The 11,551-nt window shown below is 32.5% G+C and overlaps 2 protein-coding genes across 5 annotated transcripts; one reads left to right on the top strand and one right to left on the bottom strand.

Moving 5' to 3' along the window:
• Positions 1-757: 757 nt before the first annotated feature.
• LOC111907471 (uncharacterized) lies at positions 758-5,087 on the bottom strand. Of its 4 annotated transcripts, none has more exons than XM_052767148.1 (11): positions 4,948-5,087; positions 4,181-4,375; positions 3,990-4,097; positions 3,279-3,346; positions 2,961-3,012; positions 2,795-2,848; positions 2,450-2,516; positions 1,935-2,164; positions 1,589-1,774; positions 1,122-1,331; positions 758-1,025 (listed from the first exon to the last, which is right to left on the bottom strand). In XM_052767148.1, the coding sequence occupies exons 3-8, from the start codon at positions 4,038-4,040 to the stop codon at positions 2,154-2,156; spliced, it is 303 nt and encodes a 100-aa protein (XP_052623108.1). In that variant the 5' UTR covers positions 4,041-4,097; positions 4,181-4,375; positions 4,948-5,087; the 3' UTR covers positions 758-1,025; positions 1,122-1,331; positions 1,589-1,774; positions 1,935-2,153. The 4 variants fall into 4 exon arrangements, with proteins under 4 accessions (XP_052623108.1, XP_052623110.1, XP_052623109.1 ...); XM_052767150.1 differs by having other exon boundaries at positions 4,181-4,250; XM_052767149.1 differs by lacking the exon at positions 4,948-5,087 and having other exon boundaries at positions 4,181-4,250; positions 4,337-4,375.
• Positions 5,088-8,863: 3,776 nt separating this feature from the next.
• On the top strand, positions 8,864-11,216 carry LOC111907470 (laccase-2). The gene is made up of 5 exons (XM_023903237.3): positions 8,864-9,019; positions 9,100-9,251; positions 9,343-9,587; positions 9,685-9,819; positions 9,901-11,216. Exons 1-5 carry the CDS (start codon positions 8,894-8,896, stop codon positions 11,004-11,006), a joined length of 1,764 nt encoding a protein of 587 aa, XP_023759005.1. The 5' UTR covers positions 8,864-8,893; the 3' UTR covers positions 11,007-11,216.
• The last annotated feature ends 335 nt before the right edge of the window (positions 11,217-11,551 follow it).

The following is an 11,551-nucleotide window of genomic DNA, read 5'->3' as shown; positions in this document are numbered from 1 at the left end:
TACAATAAATTCTTTTTTTGCCTCCGCTTCTACTCTACTCTGAATCTTTTGTATTTTTCAGTAATTCTTGTCTATTGTCTAGGTCAAACTTAGGGCTTTATTTATAGCATTTCTGGACGAACTTAAATCGGTACGCGATTGAGAAATTGCGGTGCACTCTCGTAAAGTTGACATTTATCTTCAGAATCTTTTGATTTTTTCTTTGATATCTTCAAATTCCTACTATAAACATGGGTTTTAGCGACGGAAAAATCCGTCGCTAAATGTTGTTTGCGATGGATCGGCGACAGATTCACTCCATAGGTAATAAAAAGGTGGCTAATTTCTCAGCGAGAGTTTTAGCGACGGATCGGTTTTTCCTTGCGACAAAGGTAGCGACAGAATATCCGTCGCTAAATGTCACTCAATGCATTTCGTCGCTGTTCTGTCGCAAATTTCCATGAAGAGTTTTTTTTTTTTTTTTTTTTTTTTTTTTTTTTTTTTCGTAGCTAATCCCTTGCAAAATTCATATACTATTTTTTTTTTCCGTCGCCGATCTATCGCAAACTTTAGACATGATTTTTTTCCATCAGTAATCCCTTGCAAAATTCATACATTAAATTTTTTTCCTTTCCGTCGCTGATCCGTCGCACACTTTAGACATGATTTTTTTCCGTAGCTAATCCCTCGCAAAATTCATGCATTAAAATACTTTTTATTTTCTCACCACGAACTTTTAATATCATTTTTTTTATTATGATTCTAAAAGAAAAAAAAATACTACAATCATCAAATTGTTATACTAAAGAACATCAAATAATGATACAACCAAGCATTACAATATCAAAACTATCAAAGTTTACCAAAGTGTCATTAAAAAAACATCCAAAAATGAAACTATCCTTATAACATCAAACTCCCAACGGTTTAACTTCAAAATAACATTTTAGCACCAAGAAATCCAAAGTATGCAAAAGAGGTACAAACAGAAAAAATTTTAACCTTCAAAATAACATTTTAGCTACTCTCTTCATTTCATGTCCATCCTATAAAACATTATTCAAAACAATCAAAAACATCAAATACAAAAGGTTAACAAGTCATTCAAAAACATCAAATACTAATGGTTAACATCATATTACCTCTAATTTTCAATTTCCCATCATATTTTGCAAGGCTGCATACATCTTCTCCATTGCTTCATATTTTGCATCGATTTGTTGTTGTTTGGCATCTATTGTTGCAGCTTTGGCATCCATTTCCTCACACATTTGTTGATGTTTAGCTTCCATTTCTGCAGCTTTAGCATCAATTTTGCCACGCATCTCGTTTTGTACACGTTCATAGACAACCTAAAGTACAATACCATGATAGGAAACTTTGTAAGTACAATGCCATCATAGGAAACTTTGTAAGTACAATGCCATGATAGGAAACTTTGTAAGTACAATGCCATGATAGGAAACTTTTTAAGTATAATACCATGATAGGAAACTTTGTAAGTACAATGCCATGATAGGAAACTTTGTAAGTACAATGCCATGATAGGAAACTTTGTAAGTACAATGCTATGATAGGAAATTTTTATAAAGTACAAAATTAAACGAACCTCTTGGGATGTTATTGTACTAGATGTTCCTTCCAAAAAGCTCGCTGGATCAGACACATATCCGAATCCATATATTCTTCCTTTCTTGACTCCTCCGGAAACATCACACCATGTTTCATTATCCAAGAGGGGGTGGCAACTAGTATCATCACCAAACTTAGCCACCATAGCACTTTCATAAGCCTCCTATTATAGCAAAAAAAATATGAAAAATAAAAACATGAAATAAGGAATGGAATGATTCATTCCATCCCATTAAATTCATAATCAAGGAATAGAATGAACCACTTCATAAGCCTCCTATTAATTAATACTCAAACCTTGCATAAAGTTGATTACTACTTACAAAACACTTAATTACAACTAGGTAGAGGATCAAAATCATCTTCATCTTCATAACCTAAATCCTCATTTGGGATTTTTTTTTAATGTGTTCTCCTTCTTTTAATGGAATCTGTACTGTTGCTGCTGCTTTTGGTTTTGCTTTTGGTTTTATCTGTAGTGTTGTTGTAATGTGCATTTACAATATCTTCAATGATTTTCAAAACTCGATCCCCATACTTGCTTACTTTTTCCCTGTGTTGTTATTAACATTTCTCTTATAACATAAAATAATCATATCTTTAGCACTACCTTTTTTTGAAAAATGTAAGGGTAAAATAGTCATTTGGTCTCCTTCAGACACAACTTATGTATACAACACTTTTACATTCATGTATACATGACTTAATTGAAGAAAAAAATATTTAAGTTTTTACTTGATTAAAACAACACTTTCCATTTCCTCAAATATTTTTAATCATCATTAATAAAAATAAAAAATAAAAAAGTTAGGTGATCAAAAAATGTATTACTTATTACCTCCAACAATGGCACACACATTTGTCATGAAATGTAAAATGGAGATATGTGTTTCTGTAAATGTCACCTACAAAACCCATAAAAATATATATTATATATTTTGAGTTTAATTAAATATTTGTATTTTTTTAGATAAATAAATAAATAGCTTAATTAGAGAAAGGTCATAGAAGAAGAAAACACCAGGGAGAGACCTTCTGCTAACTTCAGGGTCTTATAGTGTTCAGTAACAGAAAATTATAAAACACCAAATTCATAAAATGTTTTAAACTTTTAATATAAAATAGATAAATTTATTATATGAATAAAACATTTTTTTATTTTTTATTGAATAATAATAAATACCTGATTTGATTGAATAGTGTAACCTCTAATGTTCGTGTAAATCGTTGGTACCACCTGGAATCAAGAGAAAAATATATAAAAATAAATAAATAAATATATATGAGCTTTTTTCATTATTATATTATATAAAATTGAATAAGTGGAGCTTAAAAAAATAAAAACTAACCTTTATAAAGTACTGATACATTCCATTTGGAGATACTTGAAACCAATGCACCCTGAATTTTTTAAAGAAAAATAATTATAAGCAACAAATAGAAATAGCAATGTACTTTTATTTATTTACTTTGATTTTTTTTTTGTTATCAAGACATTGTATTTTAAAGAATCTAACTAATTACACTATTTTATATTTAATTTTTCTTATTAGGGCATTGTACTTCAAATATTATCCAATTATTGAAAATAAAAAAAATAAAAATGAAAGTACGTTGTTATTTGTTGCATTTAAAGAAAAATAAATAATAATTTAATTAGTAATTACCCATAAAGAGGATTTACAATCCCAGGATAATAGCTTCCAAAAGCTAATTTATTTATCTTGTGACTTATCTGAAAATACACATCATCATTAGTAAAAGTAATAAGAAAATTTAATGGATATATAAATGGAGAGCAAAAAGGTAATTTTAATTTATCCATGAATAACCATAGAGACTAAGCATATTACAAATAAAATTGTATTTAAACACACTAAAATTGAAATTAGAAATACAAGTTTTTTAGAACAAATAAGTAAACCCCTGAAAGAGGCTGCAGGCTTGACATAAGTAAACCCCTGAAAGAGGTCAAATGAGCCATATTCTAATGGTTATTGCAGTTATTCTCTCCAAATGTTGCAACTGTAGATAAACAGTGCATGGTTGTTTGTGTCCTCTCTTCTGTTGTATCTATCAGTAGTAATAAGTAATGTTAGGTGTCGTTTTTTTCTTTAGATTGTAACTTTGTACTTTGTATGGTGTTAGGACTTAGGAGTTCGGGTGCTAGTGTCCTTCCTTCCTTTTGTTTATATCATTATACATATGTATTACCATAAGAGCATGTTTGACGTATTTAAAGATCAAAAAATCTTATGTCTACTTTAGCAACTTCAACCATCACATGACTACATCTAAAGGGATTAGTTGAGAATGTATTTTTTATGTGGTCAAGCATGGTCAAGATTCAATTTTTTTAAGAAAATAAATACACTTACCCCTTTCAAAAGGGTGTGTGCTTCACTTGACAAAAACACAGGGAGCTTCATCTTGTCTTTCACTATCTTTTTCTATACTTTGTCCCTGTTTCCTCCATGAAACGGTGGCTGTTCAAGATTAAATTAGACTTGATAAGGGCAAAACGGTCATTTCACTAGGAAAATTTTACCAATAAGAAAATCACAATCACCTGTCCTGTCCTGTGAGCATCTCAAACAACAAGATTCCAACACTCCACCAATCAACAACCTTGTCATGGCCTAAATAAATAAATTATTTTGTCAAAGTTAGCAATGCATCCAGTTTCATCCAGTTTATGATTCTTTATTTCATCACTTCCTGTTACCCCATTGACTAGCCTCTTGCTTGGATCCTTTTGTAGCAACTAAAAAAAATAATTTTTTTATGTGGTCAAGCATGGTCAAGATTTATTTTTTTTAGAAAATAAATCCACTTTCATCTTGTCTTTCACTATCTTTTTCTTTACTTTGTCCCTGTTTCCTCCATGAAGTTGTAGAGCTGTTTTAGAGTTTAGTTTCAGTCTATATTCCAATCAAACAGGGTGTGGACTTCTAAACAGTGAATGTGTATTGTAGGTTTGGCACAATATCTTATGTTTTCAAACTCAGTAAGTATATATTCAAAAATCCTAACTCCTTGTGCATATTGGCAAAATAACAAAATAAAGAACTTGGTAATCACTCCTTGTCTGAGAACTGCCTTCCAAGTAATTAGAAAACGAATTCAGCTACAAATTATATAATCTTCACTTATATAATTTTCATCAACACATAATAAACCATGGATGAGCCCATAAGAAAAATACATAAAATTTTCATTATGTTCATTCCAACTTTTTAAAATTTAACATGAACTATTGCTTTAATCAAGAAACAGGGGCATTAACTGAATTTTGAAACTGAAATTAAAAAAAATAGAAATTCAGAAATGACAAACATGAAAATGAGTGCTATTAATGCATCTTCCAATTCTTCAACAGGTTGAGTAGCATCCAAAACTTCTTCCAGTTCTCCAAGAAACAAAATTTCTTTTCCACAATTAGTAACAAACCAAAGGGAGTTTGGCTTAGTCATGCCAGAAGTTATTGGAAAGATAGGTGTTTATATTTAGGTGTGTGTGATTTATCCTTTCTGTTAAAAGACCAAGCAAACAGGCCTAGTAATTTTTCTTTTCTTTTCTTGTGAGTGAAGACCGATAGTGGGCCCTCTAAATTCCAAAAGACAAACTAGGACCTAATTTTGTGAATGGAAGACTCCAAGTGGCAGACTATTAATTGTTCCAATTGCTATAGGAGTGTAAACGAGCTCAATCCATGCTTTAGATTGTTAATTGTTACAAAATAAATATTTTGAATAAAAACCTTACACTAGCATGGAATTTAAAAAATAAAAAAGAGGGTGGAAAATCTACAATTTTTTTTGAATGGGTGAAAATTTTGAAATTTATGGTCTACAAAATTCCAATATGGCACTCTGATTATAAACCCTTGTTTTGCACTGCGTGTAATAGGCAGATAGAGTCTGCTACAATTAAGCAAGTATTTATATCATCACATTTTTTTTTATAAATAATAGCAAATAAAAGAACCTGACCTTAGCAAAGACATCCTTCAGTTGTCAGTAAGTTTAACTTCAAGAATACAAGCCTCGCATATGCCTACAATCATATTTGTATTTATGAAATACCAGATGAGGATTTGGATTTGGAATTGTTTGACAAGGTGTGTGAGATTCACACAAACACTTCAAATCCAAAACCTGAAACTGAAAGGAAGAATATTGGAGGACGAGTATTACCTTCTTGGTGAATATGTCACCCGCAGAATTAATTGTACAGTGCTAGACCAGAAAAAGAAAACTATTATGATTGATTTAAGGCTAGGGTTTATTGATTTAGGGCTAGGGTTTATTGATTTGTATACAATTCTAGACCACAAAAAGAAAACTAAGTCAGTCATTAGGTGTCCAGATTAAGTACCCATTAAGTAAGAAAACGAACAGCTCCTTTGTTATAATGAAGGATAAGTCACCTGTTTCTTCTCAAATTCACGTTGCCACCTCCTAAATATGAAAGAGAATTAGGGAAAACCTAAAAACGTAAGGGTTCCTGAATCCTTAAATTCTCATGAAGTGGAAGACAAACTATGATGAATCAAGCCCTAACTCAAGTTCTAATTCTAAGTGTCTATTCTTATATAGATGCAATCGATGGTAGACCTGAAACTAACTTGCAGATAATGAAGAAGGCATTTCATATGGCTACGAAACACAATAACCAGAAAGTTTCAAGGTAAATTAAACCCTAACAAAGTATATTGTGAAATTGAACTAAAACTAACCTAAGAGGGATGAGATTTACCTGAATCGGAGGTTAACGAAGAATACTTTCAGATTTAAAGATATGGAGGTTGCCGGAATCGGGTGAGTAGCGTCGTCATCTGTTCGAACAGAGATGGTGAGATAAAGCAGAAGCTAATTACACTTAGTAAAGAGTGATAAAGTTGGAGGGAAGGAAAGTTACACTACCTTCGTGAAGATGGAACTGGGTGCCAATTTCAGCGAGAGAAAAAAGAAAACGTGCGCACCCCAAATAAATTTTCCGTCGTCGTTCTCTCGCTAAACGCGTACCATATGCCACAATTTTTTTATCCCTCGCTGAACCCTAGCTAAGTGCCTTCATTTTTCGAGTGATTAGCGAGGAATAGTGATGTATCGTTAAATAATTGCCAGATCCGTAGCTGATCCCTCAGTAAATCCTCACTAATATTCCATATATTAAATAAATAAAATAATTATCAAAAACATGGTAGATCTGTCGTATTTCCCTAGCTATAAGTCTAAATTTTTGCTAGAGAATAAATCTGTAGCAAAATCCGTAGCTGAAACTCAAGTTTCTAGTAGTGAAACCATTTTTCTTGTTCAATATTTCACGAAAATATTCTCTGATTAGCCCTTTTAACTTCTATTTTACTAATATATCATTTTTGGCTACAAAACATAAATATAAAGCAAATAAGCATTTTTTTTCTCCTATTTTAATCATAAAAATTTTTGCAGAAAAATATCTAAAATATCTCTTAAAATATGTATAATTTACGGTACATATCGGATTTTATCACACTTTTCCTTTAGAATTCTTTTTAAGGTGATTGCCTTCTTTTTCGCACTAAATAAAATAAAACAAACAACATTAGAGATCATTAAATGAAGAAATATAAAATAAAGTAAAATTTGGTAACATGATGAATAAGTAATTCTACACTGCATTCTTTGTAAATGAATGGGGATGAATCGAAGACTTTCCCGTGAAAGACATTTGGATTAATGACTAAACTCTTAAAGAGAAACAAATATTGTTGGCTTATTATTGATAAATCGTCTTCTCATGGTTGGATTTGGAATTGACATAGACAAGTGGGGGTGCCGAAGAGGTTCGGTTCACAAATTTAGACTAGCTTGTTAAGTTGGCTTATATATCGGATTACGAGGATAACTTGGTGTGAGATTTGGATTATTCTGCTAAATTTTATGTTTACTTCACTAGACTTTATATAGACGAGATGATTTTTGAATGTATAAATTATTCTACAAGATGTAATAGTCTTGTTCCAAAGAAGATTAACATCTTATTCTGCAAGATTTTATTGAACCGGGTGTCAACCAGTCCGAATCTTGGTTGCAGATTGCTCATTGGTGTGACATTGTAATTCACAATATGAACCGTGTTAGATTTATTGTTGCGGATAGATTCATTGTCTTTATCTAATATACAAGCATAAAATGTGTGGCTTTGGATGCGATTAATATGACTTTTATATGGACAATGTCGAGCTTTGGGAATGATTTGGTGTTTGGGTTGCAAAAATATTAAAAATTCTATGTTTTTATAGATTTCGTTTCAAATGTATTTTATGTGTCATTTTATTCAATTCTTTTAGCTTTTTATTAGTTTTAACTATTAGGATAAACATATAACCTAGAACAACTTATTAATTATATTCAAAATTGGTGCATGTTGACGCTTTGACTTTTCTTGGTTTTTTTTTTTTTTTTTTTTTTTTTTTTTTTTTTTTACGTCGTCGAAGCTTCATGACTATAGATCCAAGAGTCTCTTTATATTAGTTTATTTTTCCAGTGTCACATGTGGTTATTGTATACATATGAAATTGTAACTAAATGTTAGAATATACATAAAGGAGAAAAACACAAATATAAAGTACTTGGAGAGTGTGTTTCTAGTCTGTATTTATTTATTTATGGGTAGCCCTTTGAAGAGAAAATAAACTAGTAAACTTAGAGTAATATGTATAACTGAAAAGTCCTATAAGTATAACTCATTTGTTTTGAGTTTCAAAAATGGTGTCCCGAAAAAAGTTATTCCTCTTGTAAAACTTTTAATTCTAAATCAAATTAAAATAATTTTCTTTATTACTGTTAAATAGTATATCTAAAATATCCTTCAATAAACACATAAAGAGCTAGATGATCAAGTAAATTTAAACTAAAGTCGAGAAGACTATGCGCTTTCGCTTTGTAAAAACTGCTTTGTTGATTCTTGAAGTGATTTAAGTACGTAAAATTGGTGGTGATTTTATGATAGAAGATAAAGTACCTGATACGACAGACTTACCCTTTTTTGCCATTGTAGGTTTGAAACAAAGGGCAACATAGTCATACTATAAATTGGATGAGTTGATAACCAATAGGACGCAAGTCAAAATCAGATATATTGACTTTAACACCACTCTATGGTATAACTGGACCACATGCAGTAGGTAAAATATATATGTTCTTCACAAGTATACATTCATGATTCATCCCTATATAAACCATTACCCTCCATCATTCCGATCACCCACCATAACACACCAAATACAATCAACATGGCTCTACCATCAACTTTCTTGCCTGCCGCTTCTCTCTTTCTTACATTCTGTCTTTGCTTGTACCCTCAACTGGCATTAGCAAATCCTGGTTCCACTGGTATTACCAGGCACTATAAGTTTAACGTAAGTTTGATGTTTACTACAGATTCTATTCTTTTATCGTTTGTTTTATATCTTTATTGATATATGATATGTGTATTCAGATACGGATGCAAAATGTGACGAGGTTGTGTCAAACCAAAAGCATAATAACTGTCAATGGCAAATTCCCGGGTCCCAGGATTATCGCTAGGGAAGGCGACCGATTGGTGATTAAAGTGGTTAATCATGTCTCCAACAATATCACTATCCATTGGTACGTATTTAACTTTTCTTGATTGTCGGATTTACCATCATTTTTTTTTGCCTTGTGGTGTTAATATTAAACAATTGTTTGATGAGGGTAGGCATGGAATTCGACAACTTCGGAGCGGATGGGCTGATGGGCCAGCATACATAACACAGTGTCCGATTCAAACTGGCCAATCATATGTCTACAACTTCACCATTATCGGGCAGACCGGAACACTTTGGTATCACGCCCATGTTTCGTGGATTAGATCAACCCTTTATGGCCCAATTGTCATTCTCCCTAGACGCAATACTTCGTACCCTTTTGTGAAACCTTACAAGGAAGTCCCTATTATATTTGGTAACTAATTAACGGGCCTCTTTTTCTTAGTTAACCTTGTTTGCGAATTATCGTTTTTGTACTAAACTAAACTAAACTACGTCTTGTTAATTAATAGGGGAGTGGTGGAACAGCGATACGGAAGCTGTAATTAATCAGGCCCTTCAGACCGGAGCTGGCCCGAATAATTCAGATGCTTATACCATTAATGGGCTTCCTGGACCATTGTATAACAACTGTTCTTCACCAATGGGTACATAATTATTAAAGATCGTTGTATAATTAATAAGTTTATATCTTTTTGTTCTCTTCTTGATTTTGTGATTGCATGCAGAAACGTTTCAGCTTACGGTGAAGCCAGGAAAGACATACCTTCTTCGTTTAATTAATGCTGCCCTCAATGACGAACTCTTTTTCAAAATTAGAAATCATACATTTACCATTGTTGATGCCGATGCGAGTTATGTGAAGCCATTTGAAACAGATACAATCTACATCACGCCGGGCCAAACGAGTAATGTTCTCTTCAAGACGAAAACCCTCACCTCCAATGCCAAATTCATGATGGCCGCAAGACCCTATTCCACAAATGCTGCCGGAACTTTTGACAACACCACCGTTGTCGGAGTTCTTGAATACATGAGTGATTCCATGTCGTCATCTTCCATTAATGCTTCCATCAAAGACCTTTCCTTACCTACACTACCAGTTATCAATGCCACTTCCTATGTGGCAAATTGGACCAATAAATTTCGTAGTTTGGGTAGTTCACAGTTCCCTGTGAACGTTCCACAAACTGTACAAAATCGGTATTATTTTGCGGTAGGTCTTGGAACTGACCCATGCCTGATAAATCAAACATGTCAAGGGCCGATCAATGGCACCAAGTTTGCAGCTTCAGTTAACAACATTTCCTTCACTTTACCAACAATAGCACTTCTTCAAGCTCGGTACTTTGGAAAATCAAATGCAGTTTTCACCACTGATTTCCCTACCACCCCTCTGAATCCATTTAATTACACGGGTAGCCCACCCAACAACACCATGGTTTCCCATGGTACAAAAGTGGTGGTGCTGCCATACAACACCACCGTGGAGCTGGTGATTCAAGGTACCAACATTTTTGGCTTTGAAAACCATCCTCTCCACCTTCATGGATTTAATTTCTACGTAGTGGGACAAGGTAAAGGAAACTTTAATTCTACTACAGACCCAACTAGCTTCAATCTTGTTGATCCCGTTGAAAGAAACACTATTGGTGTGCCTTCTGGCGGATGGGTGGCTGTCCGGTTCCGAGCTGATAATCCAGGGGTCTGGTTTATGCATTGCCATATTGAGATCCACCTGAGTTGGGGACTAAGAATGGCGTGGGCAGTCATGGACGGGAAGCTCCCAAACCAGAAGTTGCTTCCACCACCTTCCGACCTTCCACAATGTTGAATTTGATATCATATGTGTACTTTTGACTCGGTGAGTCTTTTGTTTTTCGATTTGAAATTATGTACTCGTGAGTAATTGTTTCAATGGCGTTTTGGATCTGGGATCGAGTCGACTAATTTTTAATCAATGCCCAACCAAAGATCTTTTTGTTTAAATGTATCATTGATAAGACAATTGTCTAAGTATTATAAAAATATTTGATTACGAATATTATAAAAAGTAGGTGTGAAACTCATGTATTACATGAGTTTATTTAAAAAAAAATTAAATATGAAGTATTAACAATTTGAAAAGTTTGAATTTATAAAAAAAATGAAAAAAATTTGACTTATTAAAATTAATGAGACTTTAATACATTGAATATATTATATATATAAAACCTTTCTAATAAATACCTTACATATATATTACCTTTAAATGTGGAATTTAATTTAATAAAATGAAAAATACAATAAAATGACAAGTGAAAAATAGAAAATTCAAAAATTCTAGAAAATATCATGTGTCCAAATTAAGGAGAAGAAAAATGTGACAAAAATATTTTA

This window comes from Lactuca sativa, chromosome 9, assembly GCF_002870075.4.
Source record: "Lactuca sativa cultivar Salinas chromosome 9, Lsat_Salinas_v11, whole genome shotgun sequence".
Classification (NCBI taxonomy): domain Eukaryota; kingdom Viridiplantae; phylum Streptophyta; class Magnoliopsida; order Asterales; family Asteraceae; genus Lactuca; species Lactuca sativa.
Note: the sequence above shows the minus strand (reverse complement) of the source record. Positions and strands in the feature narration are given on the sequence as shown.